The sequence below is a fragment of the Elgaria multicarinata genome, chromosome 6 (genome assembly GCF_023053635.1).
Source record: "Elgaria multicarinata webbii isolate HBS135686 ecotype San Diego chromosome 6, rElgMul1.1.pri, whole genome shotgun sequence".
NCBI classification, from domain to species: Eukaryota; Metazoa; Chordata; class Lepidosauria; order Squamata; family Anguidae; genus Elgaria; species Elgaria multicarinata.
The window spans coordinates 64,657,083-64,671,888 of NC_086176.1; the positions used below are offsets into that span (position 1 = coordinate 64,657,083).

The 14,806-nt window shown below is 41.9% G+C and overlaps 1 protein-coding gene across 1 annotated transcript in view; it reads right to left on the minus strand.

The window, feature by feature from the left end:
* The window catches only part of LOC134400861 (aminopeptidase Q-like), a 51,377-nt gene that overhangs the window by 9,425 nt on the left and 27,146 nt on the right, over positions 1 to 14,806 (minus strand). The window contains exons 14-15 of the mRNA XM_063129495.1: positions 13,173 to 13,326; positions 146 to 240 (exon numbers count right to left, since the gene is read on the minus strand). Of these exons, the coding sequence (XP_062985565.1) occupies positions 146 to 240; positions 13,173 to 13,326 (249 nt within the window). The remainder of the gene's footprint in view (positions 1 to 145; positions 241 to 13,172; positions 13,327 to 14,806) is intronic.

Genomic DNA, 14,806 nt, shown 5'->3' on the forward strand with positions numbered 1-14,806 from the left:
CACAGCATTCCACCTAGTATGTATGTTTGTTCCAGTGAACATATTTCTTGTAAGTAAGACTCAATGATGTAGATGGGGCTTATTTTCATGTTTTGTGTTTTAAAACAAGGATGATGGCATTGATTAAAAATATATAAGGACTTACCTAGTAGAACAGCCATATCTCAAAAGGTCAAAACTTTGATGAAGGAGATATGCATAATGATGGTATATTGGCAAAATTCGTGGTAAGAAATATTCCTTTGGAGAAAAGAGAGACAATTAAATTATTTTTAATTTAGAGGAACTCTACTTTTCTTCTATTCCTCTAATACAAGCAACTCCTTCTAATCCCTCAAATGCTCCTATTATTCAATTCCTATTTAATTTTCCTCCAAATGCTAAAATTCATTTGAAGGCTTGCATGAAGATTTAGCCATTTTGGTTTCTAGGGAAGAAGGGGAAAGGATTTTAAAATTAAAATCCTAGAAATTTCTCCACAATTCTCCATTTCAATGAATTTATGCACATTTTTTAGCCTTAGGCACCTTAAATCTCAGTCGAATTTTAAAATGCTTAAAAGGTTTTGAGATTTTAATTATTTATTTATTTATTATTTATTTATTACATTTTTATACCGCCCAATAGCCGAAGCTCTCTGGGCGGTTCACAAAAATTAAAATCATCATAAAACAACCAACAAGTTAAAAATACAAATACAAAATACAATATAAAAAGCACAACCAGGATAAAACCACGCAGCAAAATTGATATAAGGTTAAAATACAGAGTTAAAACAGTATAATTTAAATTTAAGTTAAAATTAAGTGTTAAAATACTGAGTGAATAAAAAGGTCTTCAGCTGGCGACGAAAGGAGTACAGTGTAGGCGCCAGGCGGACCTCTCTGGGGAGCTCATTCCACAACCGGGGTGCCACAGCGGAGAAAGCCCTCCTCCTAGTAGCCACCTGCCTCACTTCCTTTGGCAGGGGCTCACGGAGAAGGGCCCCTGTAGATGATCTTAAGGTCCGGGTAGGTACATATGGGAGGAGGCGTTCCTTCAAATAACCTGGCCCCAAACCGTTTAGGGCTTTAAATGTCAATACCAGCACTTTGAATCGGGCCCGGACCTGGACTGGCAGCCAATGAAGTTGTAAAAGGACTGGCGTAATGTGATCTCGCCAGCCAGTCCCTGTTAGTAAACGGGCTGCCCTGTTTTGTACCAGCTGAAGCTTCCGGACCGTTTTCAAAGGCAGCCCCACGTATAACGCATTGCAGTAATCCAAACGAGAGGTTATCAGAGCATGGATAACTGTAGCTAGGCTATCACTGTCCAGATAAGGGCGCAGTTGGTATATCAGCCTAAGCTGATAAAAGGTGCTCTTTGCCACTGAGTTCACCTGTGCCTCAAGTGACAGTTCTGGATCGAAGAGCACCCCCAAACTACGGACCCGATCCTTTAGAGAGAGTGCAACCCCGTCCAGGACAGGGCAAACATCACCTCGCCGGACAAATGAACCACCCGCTAACAGTACCTCAGTCTTGTCTGGATTGAGTCTCAGTTTGTTAGCCCTCATCCAGTCCATTACCGTGCCCAGGCACTGGTTCAGAACAGTCACTGCCACACCTGGGTTTGATGAAAAGGAAAGGTAGAGCTGGGTGTCATCCGCATATTGATGACACCTCAGTCCACATCTCCGGATAACCTCCCCCAGTGGCTTCATGTATATGTTAAACAGCATAGGGGATAAAATAGAGCCCTGCGGAACCCCATGGCTTAGGAGCCACGGCACAGAGCAATAATCCCCCAGCAACACCTTCTGGAATCGGCCATCCAAGTAGGAGCGGAACCACTGCAACACAGTACCTCCAACTCCCAGTTCAGACAACCTATCCAGAAGGATACCATGGTCGATGGTATCGAAGGCCGCTGAGAGGTCCAGGAGAACCAACAGGGTCGCACTCCCCCTGTCTCTCTCCCGACAGAGGTCATCCCACAGGGCGACCAAGGCAGTTTCTGTTCCAAAACCAGGCCTGAAACCCGATTGAAATGGATCTAGATAATCCGTTTCATTCAAGAGTGCCTGGAGTTGTCCTGCAACCACCCGCTCAAGCACCTTGCCCAGGAAAGGGATATTAGCCACCGGCCTGTAGTTGTTAACATCTTCCGGGTCCAGATTAGGCTTCTTCAGGAGTGGTCTAATTACCGCCTCTTTTAAAGAGGCCGGCACCACTCCCTCTCTCAAGGAGGCATTTACAACCTCCTGGACCCAGCCGGCGATCCCCTCCTTATTTGATGTAATGAGCCACGAGGGGCAAGGGTCAAGCACACAGGTGGTCGACCGGACTTGGCCAAGCACCTTGTCCACATCCTCGGGCCTCAATAACTGAAACTCATCCAATAAATATAGTATAATGTATTAGTATACATTATAATACATTATTATATAAATATAATAATGTATTAGTTTAATGTTTTTAACCAGTTTTATGTATTTTGTATACAGTCGTGTGAAAAAGAAAGTACACCCTCTTGGAATTGTATGATTTTACATATCAGGACATAATAACAATCATCTGTTCCTTAGCAGGTCTAAAAATTAGGTAAATACAACCTCAAATGAACAACAATAAATGACATATTACACCATGTCATGATTTATTTAACAGAAATAAAGCCAAAATGGAGAAGCCATGTGTGAAAAAGTAAGTACACCCTTACTGCTTCCATAGGAATTAAGATGCTAAGTAGCAGACAGGTGCTGCTAACCAAATGCCCATAATTAATTGATCATCAGCAAGTATGACCACCTCTATAAAAGCCAAAGGTTTTTTCAGTTTGCTGGTCTGGAGCATCCAGGTGTGTGTTAACACAATGCCAAGGAGGAAAGACATCAGCAATGATCTTAGAGAAGCAATTGCTCAATCTCATAAAAAACCATCTTCCACAACTTTTGCACATGTTTACAGTCCCACCACATATGTAAATACGTTCCTTTTTCACCACAACCCCTCCAACAATCTGCTGAAAGCTGATTATTAATCTTATTTAATCTGACCGGAGTTAAATACCACCTCCATACCAGTTTGTAGTAATTCTCCTTTATTCTTACTGACATATTTCTCAACACTCTCTGTCTCCATAATCCCTCCCATCTCTGCTGTCCTATCTGTATCTTCAAATACATAAATATATAATAGTACTCAAGGTTTTTTATGAGATTGAGCAGATAGTGGGATTTAAAGTAGAAGTCACACCAAGGATTGCACTACTTTCACCGCAAGAAGAACTTAAATGTAATAAAGAAACGAAAGAGCTAATAACGAATCTGTTGACGGCTGTGAGGCTGATTGTAGCCAGGAACTGGAAGATGCAAGGAGACTATTGTATTGAAGAATGGTATAAAGAAGTGTGGGACATTGCTATAAATGATAAATTGACATGTAATATTAAAATGAAAAAAGGTATAGCAAAAACAAATGATTTTGAGGGTATATGGAAAAAGTTCCTGGAGTTTGTATTTTCTAAAGGAAGTGGGAAACCACCAACAGAAGAAACTATGAGTTTTTGGAAACAGGAATGAGATCCCGAGGTGGGGGGAGCACTGTTATGTTTAGTATAAATATGTTTAATAGGCAAAATTTGAATATTTGATATTAAGGTAATTTTATGTTTATGTAACAAGTGTTTTTTTATTTGATGTTTTGTTGTTGTTATATGTTGTTTAATAAAAAAAATTAAAAAAAATATTTAAGAAAAAAAAAAAAAGAGAAGCAATTGCTGCTGCCCATCAATCTGGGAAGGGTTAGAAGGCCATTTCCAAACAATTTAAAGTCCATCATTCTACAGTGAGAAAGATGATTCAAAAGTGGAAAACATTCAAGACTGTTGCCAATCTTCCTAGGAGAGGACATCCCAGCAAAATCACCCCAAGGTCAGACCGTGCAATGCTTAGAGAAATTGCAAAAAAACCAAGAGTTACATCTCAGACTCTATAGGTGTCAGTGAGCATGTTAAATGTTAAAGTTCATGACAGTACAATTAGAAAAAGACTGAACAAGTATGGTTTGTTTGGAAGGGTTGCCAGGAGAAAGCCTCTTCTCTTTAAAAAGAATGTGGTAGCACGGCTTAGGTTTGCAAAATTGCATCTGAATAAACCACAAGACTTCTGGAACAATGTCCTTTGGAGAGACAAGACCAAAGTGGAGATGTTTGGCCATAATGCACTGCGCCACGTTAGGCGAAAACCAAATACAGCATATCAGCACAAACACCTCATACCAACTGTCAAGCACGGTGGTGGAGGGATGATGATTTGGGCTTGTTTTGCAGCCACAGGACCTGGGAACTTTGCAGTCATTGAGTCGATCATGAACTCCTCTGCATACCAAAGTATTCTAGAGTCAAATGTGAGGCCATCTGTCCGACACCTAAAGCTTGGACGAAATTGGGTCATGCAACAGGACAATGATCCCAAGCACACCAGCAAATCTACAACAGAATGGCTGAAAAAGAAAAGAATCAAGGTGTTGTAATGGCCCAGTCAAAGTCGAGACCTCAACCCGATTGAAATGCTGTGGCGGGACCTTAAGAGAGCTGTGCATAAACAAATGCCCTCAAACCTCAATGAACTGAAGCAACGTTGTAAAGAAGAGTGGGCCAAAATTCCTCCACAACGATGTGAGAGACTGATAAAGTCATACAGAAAATGATTACTTCAAGTTATTGCTGATAAAGGTGGTTCTACAAGCTATGGAATCAGAAGGTGTACTTACTTTTTCACACATGGCTTCTCCATTTTGGCTTTATTTCTGTTAAATAAATCATGACACGGTGTAATATGTCATGTGTTGTTGTTCATCTGAGGTTGTATTTACCTAATTTTTAGACCTGCTAAGGAACAGATGATTGTTATTATGTCCTGATATGTAAAATCATACAATTCCAAGAGGGTGTACTGTCTTTTTCACACTACTGTATTTGTATTCAATGTTGATCCCCGCCTTGGTCCAGAGGGAGAGGCGGGTAAGAAATAAATAAATAAATAAATAAATAAAAGGGGCTTTATTGGTGAAATTTTTTGAACCCCGATATTAAATATATACAAGTATTTTGTTGTAGAACCATCTCACTAAAATATTACTACAAAAGCAATCAATCAGTCCCCCAGTCACAGTGTACATCTCCCTGGCTTTTCAGAACTTCTCTCACATTACTGTGTGAAAATTGCAGAAGTTTTTGTTCATTCTTTTCTTTTCTTCTGTCCTTTTTGTCTTTCTACTTGTCATGTGCATGCCTGTTCCTTCTGGCATTCACACGTGCTGGCAAGCTTACAGGAAATACTCACATCAGTGAGACTTCTTTTATTGAGGATCTCCCATGGTAAAAAGCTTAATGGTTACACACTTCCTAAACATTTAAAGCTGGTTGTTGGTCAGAAAGCTTTAGGCTCCAAAATAACATACAGTCAAAATGCTACTCTCTACAATAGCAACCTGGTTCCCCAGGCAATCACAATGGGGGAATTCTTGAAAGGCTAACAAACCATCCCAGGAGAGCTTCTTCAAACGCTGCATACGTTGGTAACTCAGGGTACATTGCCAAAGCCCAAACAAGGTCACGGGAAGGATAAAAATCTCTGGCACTGGAGTCCCGTGCTTCTGCTTAGCACCGGGAACTCCCTGCCACCCAAATCTGGCAGGGAACAGTTTATACAGCCAAACCCAGCCTGCCAAACACTGAGCTGACCAGGAAGTCATAATAACAGGGAATGTAAATCTCAGGCACCAGCCTGCTGAATAGTTACCTTTGCTATTGCAAATACTTATTGAAGCTGACCAGGAATATCAACCTACAATTCATGATTTTAAATACTTATTATCAGTGAATAATATGATACACAGGGTCTTTCAGCAGGAATGGAAGAAGGAATCGGAGTATCCTATTTTATCTAATCAATGGACGGCAGTTTTGCCTTAGGTATCTGATATGTCTACGGACCTTATTCAGTAAAACATTTTGTTTTGGTTTTATTGGACGCTGCAACATCGTTAATAAAGGGTTGACTAAATCAGCTAATTGTTTCCCAGCTCCCCAAAAATGCTACTTAGAGCAATTACAATCCTTGTCTCGGAGTTCTTGGGCAAACTCAGTCAGTATAATACTCTATCGTTACGGGATTAATGTGGAAGCCTGACCAAATTATTCCTCTAACAGAGTCAAACAACTTATCAAAGAAAAAAATTATCTTGATTCCAAATGGCGGGATCTTCATTTACTTTCCCAAATGGCTTACCCCTCCTGGTACCCAATATACAAAACATCTTTTGGGTTGGAGCAGTACTTTATCAATCTTACGCTGGCACCACTTAGAAAAGCATTTACAGCTTTGCATTTACAGTGTATGCCCTCCGCATATCTAAAGGGAAGTTTTAATAACACCTCTGTGCACCAAAGACTCTGCATCTGTGAGTCAGGGGAAGTGGAGGACATTCAACATTAACTGTTGCAATGCCCTTTATATAAATCCCCTAGACGAAATAATTCTTGTCTACATTCTTTGCTACCTTTCTACCTGACTTTCCCTTGAGCAAATCTGTATCTTGCTGGCTGGCAATAATGCATTTATTACTGCTTAGGTTGCAAAATTTCCCTTGGCTACAAGTAAGTTGAGAGCTAGGCATCAAGACCATTTACAAGTATTGTAATGGGGAGTAGCAGAGTACTATCATCTCTCCCCCCAGTCTACTCTTCTCAAGGCTAAATATGCCCAGTTCTTTCAATCTCTCCTCATAGGGCAATGTTTCCAGATCCCTGATCATCCTCTGTTGAGGAAATCAAGCTGGGTGGTTCTTTTACCCATGCCCACAGTTATAGGAAAATGGCTCTATAAATCATTAGCTCTATAAATTATAAAGTTCATGGCTTCCTGCTTAATTAAAACATAGTTTCAAGGCTGCAATTGCTTTCACGCTTTCAGCTGATGCTGAAACCATGTCACAAGACGGTGTCAACTCCGGCAGTTGGAGGGTGGAGTAAGATGTCTGCAAGGCAAGATAACCGATAAAAAAAACAGATGGAGATGTATTTCCTGTAGCTGTTGCAATACCCATATTTGTAGTGTATTCGAGTCAGAGAAGTACTTAAACTCTGTACATTTACTTTACTTTCTTTATTGCGATCTATAGATCCATAAAAAGAAAACAAACAAACAACAAACAACCAAACACAAGAATCAGACATGAAATCATACAATTAGAGCTATTATCAACTTTAGTCTAATACACAAAGAGCTATAATCTTGGCCGCCACTGTAAGAAATTTAGCAACAGCCAAAGTTACACTTGAAGACTTATCTTCCAACAGAAACTTAACATAAAATTTGCCTGAAGTTCTGGGCAGTTTGCTCAACAATGGGGTAATCATAAGATGGCGGGCCTGATTATAAAAGCTACAGGACAGAAGGATATGCTCCATCGTCTCCACTTCCGTATTCCTACAGGGGCACCGTCGTTCCTGATAAGGGATACCAGCATATCTGCCCTGAAGTAATTCAATAGAGTAAACATTGCATCTGGCCTTGGAGAAGGCAATACGATATTTAGCGACCGACAAGTTCTTTAGATAGTCAGCCAGCTGGAGAGGCCCAACGTAATGAACGTGCAATGCACTGGGAGAGCAAGAAACATGAGAGCGAGCACGTAAGTCGCAGAAGGCTATATCCCACAGTCTTTGTTTGATAGCTTTAAAAGCAAAATTCAAGCCCAGATTAAGGAGGAGGGAAGAGGAGAGACCTATTGAAGCTACCTTCCTGGCAAGAAGCTTGGACCAGCTGTTCACGTAGTTGTCCTGAGCCAGACAGGGAAGCAGACCTGAGCCCCTCCCAAAAAGACTAACTTCCATCCAAAATTTTAAGGCAGACCACCAAGCCCTAAGCGAAAGAGAGCTTTCCCCGGTTTCCAACAAAAGTACCGAATTAGGGACACACTTTGGGAGTTGAAGAAGGGTCCTCAAAAACCTTGTCTGCAGCCTATCTATCTCAGATGTTAATCCCCCTATCCAGATATTGGAGGCATATAAAAGCTGGGCTGCAGACTTGGCATTAAACACTTTGATGGCAGACGGTATAAACATTCCCCCTTTAGTAAAGAAAAAGCGTGTTATTACAGCTGAACTGACTGAAGCTTTATTAAGGGTGGCCGATCTATGGGCACTCCAGGACAGGGTATGATGGAATAGCAGCCCCAGGTAAGAGAAAATTTTCACCTGTTCCAGGATATGCCCATCAAGGGACCACCGACGTTGAGAAAATCTATTTTCAAAGACCATGACTTTAGATTTCTCAAAATTAATTTTCAGATCGTTGGTCAAACAAAAGTTGGAGAATTTCATTAAAAGATGTTTCAAACCAGGTCTAGAGCGGGAGAGAATAACAGCATCGTCTGCGTAAAGTAAAATAGGAATTTTCCTTGCGCCAAGTTTGGGCAAGTGTCCTTCATGGTCAGACAGGGCCTCCTCAATATCATTTATGTATAGGTTAAATAGTGTAGGTGCGAGGATACAGCCCTGTCTTACTCCTCTAGACATAGGAATTTCATTTGAAAGCTGTCCCTGTGTGCCACATCTAACTTGCATCCTGCTGTCGCTGTATAGAACCATTATAAGATTAAGAAGTCTTTTGTCCACCAGGATTTTATCTAATTTCTCCCATAGTTTAGTTCTAGGGATGGAGTCGAAAGCGGACTTCAGATCCATGAAGGCGACAAACAGTTTGCTACGTAGAAACTTAAGATGTTTCTCGGCTAAGTGAAAAAGAATCAGACCATGATCAGAAGTGGAATGATTCTTTCTAAAGGCAGCTTGGGCCTCCGTGACAACATTATTGGCCTCGAGGATGTCAGTTAGTCTATTAGATAGAAATCGAGCATAGAGCTTGCCTATTATTGAGAGGAGGCTGATAGGTCTAAAATTCCCAGGATCCTTTGGATGTCCCTTTTTGTATATCGGAACCACAATTGCGTGTCTCCAACTGTCAGGGATTTTGCCAGATTGATTTATAACGGTAAAAAGAGCAGCTAACAAAGGGGCCCACCAATCCTGATTGATTTTAATAAATTCAGCAGGGATAAAATCTATGCCGGGTGCCTTACCCCCTTTAAGTTGTTGGATTAATTCAATCACTTCCTCCTTAGAGACTGAATTCCAGGGGGGGAGGGAAGAGAAAGTGACATCCTGCATATCAACCTGAGCTGATTGTACATGCCTAAATGCTTTGCTTCTCATTGGTTATTGTATTGCAGAGCTGTATTATGATTGGTGGGAAGGTTCTGCTATTGTATCTAAGGGGAACTGACCCTATAAATACGTTAATCTTTCCTGAAATTATTGGGCAGTTCCTCAGGTCTTCTGAGAATGTCACCCTGCAGCGCTGCTTGTAATAAACCTTCTAAAGAGAGAGAAATTGTGTCTTGAGAGTCTGTGACCACCACTCAGCGAACCATGGGGACCCGCCCTTTTGGGTCCCACCACATCCTCGTTGCCCTTTTCTGAACCCCCTCAACTTGTCTGCATCTTTCTTGAAGTGTGGTGCTCAAAATTAGACACAATACTCAAGATGAGGCCTAACCAGTGCCGAATACAAGGAACCAGTACCTCGCGCAATTTGGACAATACACTTCTATTAATGCATGCCAAAATGGCATTTGCCTCTTTCTTTCTTTCTTTCTTTTTGCAGCCACATCATACTGGCTCATATTCATCTTGTGATCTATAACAATTCCAAGTTCCTTCTCGCTTAGTTTTGCTGAGCCAAGTATACCCCATCTTTTAATTGTGCATTTGGTTTCATTTCCCTAGGTATAGAACTTGGCATTTATCCCTATTAAATTTCATTCTGTTGTTTTCAGCCCAGCACTCCAGCCTATCACTTTGAAGTTTATTTCTGTCTTCCAGGGTATTAGCTATCCCACCTAATTCTGTGTCATTAGCAAATTTGATGAGCATTCCCTGCACCTCCTCATCCAAGTCATTAATAAAAATGTTGAAGAGCACTGGGCCCAAGACAAAGCCCTGCAGTACCCCGCTCATTACCTCCCCCCAGTTTGAGAAGGTACCATTGATAAGCACACTTAGAGACCGATTCTGTAGCCAACTGTGGATCTACCCAATAGTTGTTCCATCTAGCTCACTTTTAACAGTTTGCTGTTCAGAATGTCACGGGGTACTTGGTTAAAAGCTTTGTTGAAATTAAGATATATTATGTCCACAGCATTCCCACAGTCCACAAGGGAGGTTACCCGATCAAGAATGAGATCAAATTAGTCTGGTAGGATTTGTTTTTGACAATTCCATGCTGGATTCTAGTAATCACTGCATTGTTTTCAAGATGCTTTCAGATTGACTTCTTTATAATCTGCTCCAAAATTTTCTGTGATTGATGTCAGACTAACTGGTCTATATTTCCCAGGTTCCTCCTTTTTGCCCTTCTTGAAGACAGGGTCAACAATAGGCTTCCTCCAGTCATCTGACACTTCACCCGTCTTCCAGGATTTTGCAAAGATAACAGACAGTGGTTCTGAGAGTGCCAGCTCTAGGATGCAGTTCATCGGGCCCTGGAGATTTGAAATCGTTCAAAGAAATTAGGTGTTACTTGACCATTTGTTTTTCAATCTCCAACTGTAATCCTTTCCCTTCAGCTTGTACTTCACTTTTGCCAGGGAGGTCACAGACCCGCTTTTGTGAGAAGACTGAGCCTAAGTAGGAATTGCACACTTTGACCTTTTCTTTGTCATCTGTTATCAATTTGCCATCCTCATTAAGCAGTTGAACCAACATTTCTTTCCTCTGTCTTTTACCATGCACATACCCGAAGAAAGCTTTTTTGTTGTTTTTAGCATTCCTCGCTAGCCTCAGCTCATACTCAGCCTCCTAATGCCATTCCTGTGCTACCTGTCTGTCCTCTTCTTTTGTGGCCTGGCCTTCCTTCCACTTTCTATATGTGTCCTTTTTTGTTTTCAGGTCAGCTCTAAGCTTTTTGTGGAGTCATATTGGTTTCTTCTGTTGTCTTCTATCTTCCTTGTTGGAATTTTTTGTTATTCTGCCTTTAAAATTTCCATTTTTAAAAACTCCCGCCCATCTTGGACTCCTTTTCTCATTAGGGCCAATTGCCATTGGATCTTACTTATCATTATTCTGGGTTTATTAAAATCAGCTTTCCTAAAATTCAGAGTACACATATGGCTACACTCAGCTTTGCTTCCTTTAAAATCAAGAACACAATTATGAAGTGGTCACTTTCCCCCAGAGTTCCAGTAACTGCCACTTTATCCACTAAGTCATCCCTATTGGTCAGTATCAAGTCAAGGAAAGCTGATCCTCTAGTTCCTTCTTCTACTTTCTGTAGGAGAAAATTACAAGCCACACTTGTCAGGAATTTCTTGGAAGGGCCACTTTTGGCAGAATTTGTCTCCCAACAGGTATCAGGGTAATTGAAGTCCCCCATTACTACTACATCGCACTTCCTTGAAACACTGGTAATTTGATTTTCAAAAGTTTCATCCTTGTCTTCTCCTTGGTTGGGTGGTTGGTAGCAGACTCTGAGTATTCAAGCTCCTTTTATTCCTTGCCCCATTTATTTTAATCCAGATGCTCTCGATGGGGCTCCCAGGCTCATCATCCTGTATTTCTGTGCAGGGATAAGTATTTTTAACATATAGTGCGACTCTGCCTCCCTTTCGTTTTCTGTACTTTTTGAACAAATTAAACCCTTCAATTGCTATATTCCACTCATGGGAGTCATCCCATGAAGTTTCAGTTATACCGATCAAGTCATATTTGCCTTCATGTATTAAGAGCTCAAGTTTGTTCTGTTTGTTTCCCATACTCTGGGCATTAGTATATAGACATCGAAGTCCATGTGCTTTATAGTCTGGCTTCTTTCCTACATTATTGTGAAGAGTTCATGCTTCTTATATTTATATGTTCTGGAAATGCCCAATAATTTCCTCCTTTTGGGAGCAAATCACCAGGCGCATAAATTGAATCACAGATTACCACAAGAAACAATTATTTTGTAGAGGAAATTCTGCAGACATTATTTTCTAACAACCCCCTCAATCTGTTTAGGCATTCAACTAATAATAATAATAATAACAACAACAACAACAATAATAATAATGGGTGATATCCAATCTTGTGCAAGGGGATGTCTTCTCATGCAATGGGACTACCTCTCCTGCTTCTCCCCTCTGCATCCTCATATCTGCTCCAATCTGTCACCTAACCCTCTGGGAACTGGTGACAGATTTGGGGGGGGGGGGGCAGGAGGGGGAAGGAGGGGGAAGGGGAATCCAAGAGAAAGACAGGATGTCCTCTTCACTGGTGGGTGGACATGGTTGGTTTTAACCAAATAATAGCTACTCCTATAATTATTACCTATATTTTAACATTAGAATATGACATTCTAACCTGAGGTGTCCCAAAATATTTCACTGATCAAATAACAGAATACAATATTGGCCCTGTTTGGGTGAATATTTTTCTACCTAAAATGAGGGATGAAAGAACATCAACCCAAGATTGGGAACCTGTGGCTCTCCAGATGTTGTTAGACTACAACTACCATGATGACTGTTGTCCATGTTGGCTGCAGTTGATGTGAGTTGGGAGTACAGCAATTTATGGAGTGCCTAAAAGTAACTCCAACTCTGCTTCCCAATACACTCCTCTGAGGTGTTAAGCAATGTATCACCTGGCACAACACTGGTTTCTCCTGCATCCAGGATTTCCCAGAACCCTCCATCCATGCCAAGATTGCAAGAGGGGATGACCAGTGAAATTGGTGTTCTCCTAGGTCATGCATTCATTTTTGTATATGTGGAGGAAAGAGTAAGAAAGGCAGGTGGAAGCATCCAGCAAGAGCTTACTCCTCTCTCACAGTGAGTAGAAAAATCTCCATGTGAACTGGGTGATGTGTCTAGCCTCAATTGCCCAAATAAAAATTACTCCAAACAGAATACTACAATTTTCTCTTTTCCAGGCATCCTTCAATACTTTCACAAAACCTACTATGTAAGTGCATTTACACTATGGCATATGAAATACTTTCTACGTGCATTTTCAAAACTCACATTCAGAGATATATCAGTCCACAGCCTTGTCAGTTAAATAAACAGTCTAAATTTCATGACAGTTACCTTTAAAACTGGATATAATTCATAATCGCTCAGAATAAGCTCCCAGTTGTCAACTTCTAGAAAATGCAGGGCCTCTGTCCACACTGAGATATCGTCTTCTTTTTCAAGGTACTTTGTTAAATACAATGGAGTACCATACTCAGTGTAATTATACCTATTTAAAAGAAAACACGCATAAGCATATTCAAGCAGATAAATGACAGACAGACAGACATGTACATACTAATGGAGGAAAGAAAGAAAAATATAGCCATTATTAGATAATAACAGTAGGCAAGAAAATTCTGCTAACTGAATGGAAATCTTCCCTCTCATATTTACACATTCAAATGTCTCCATTTACAAATGATAAGCAATGCGCCCAACAAACATACATAAGCAAATTGGAGTTTGCCAGCATTGGTAAGAAGGACCTGAAGAGGACCTCCCTGGACCCAGAGGTATGTGAGAACTACCACTCCCATCGCCAATATCTTTTGGGGCAAGGTGCTTGAGCGTGTGGTGGCTGGGCAGCTTCAGATGTTCTTAGAAGGAACGGATTATCTGGACCCATTTCAGTCTGGTTTCAGGCCAGGGCATGGCACTGAAACAGCCTTGGTTGCTCTGACTGACGACCTACTCCAGGTGAAAGACAAGGGGAGTGCTACCCTCTTGATCTTCCTGGATCTCTCGGCAGCTTTTGATACCATAGATCATGGTATCTTACTGTACCGGCTCTGAGAGATAGGAGTAGGAGGTACTGTGTTACAGTGGTTCCACTCCTACTTGCAGGGCCAATTCCAGAGAGTGGTATTGGGGGATTCCTCTTCCACCCCATGGTTATTGAGCTGTGGGGTGCCACAGGGCTCTATTCTATCCCCCATGCTATTCAACATCTCTATGAAGCCACTGGGAGAGGTCATTATGGGTTTGGGTGCCATCAGTATGCTGATGATACTCAGCTCTATTTCTCCTTGTCGTCAGAGTCAGCTGTGGCAGTGAAAGTGCATTAATATGTTAAAACCAGGAAACTTACACAGCTGATTCGCTCTGGTGGGAGTTTGTTTGTTTGCTGATTTCAAGGGTGCTTACTCCCCATGAAGTGTGCATAGATCCTAGGCACGCCTCGGGAGTGGAATTACTCCTAAGAAAGTGCACAGGGGCTCGGCTCCTTCAGGGCTGGGAGGTAGAGGAAGGCAGAGAAATGCACCCAAGGCCAGCGGGGACATGGCTCCCGGCCACTGCCACGATCAGAAAGGCAGCACCCCTGGGAAGGAACCAGGAAAGCATCTGCTGCTCCCTTTCTTTCTCCTTCCAAGGGAATCAAACTTCGCTGGGGGGGGGGGGGCGGTTACCTGGCTGGCAGCGGCAGCGGCCTTCAGGCTCCTGCTCGGGCTGAGACCCTGCGTGGCTGAAGTCCCCCCCTCTCCCGGGCGGGCGGGTAAAGCAACCCCCTCCCATAGCGGAGACCTGAGGTGGGAGGGGGAAGCAGCCCCCCCTGCTGCGCCCTGTCTGGCTCTTCCATTCAAATACTTAAGTTTTAATGCCACGCCAAAGGAAAAACTGGAGAAAGGGGAGAGAGCCCTCCTGGGGTGCACGCCAGAGCAGGGCAGAAGCTGGTGTGATGGAGCTCACAAAAACAACAACAGCTTTCA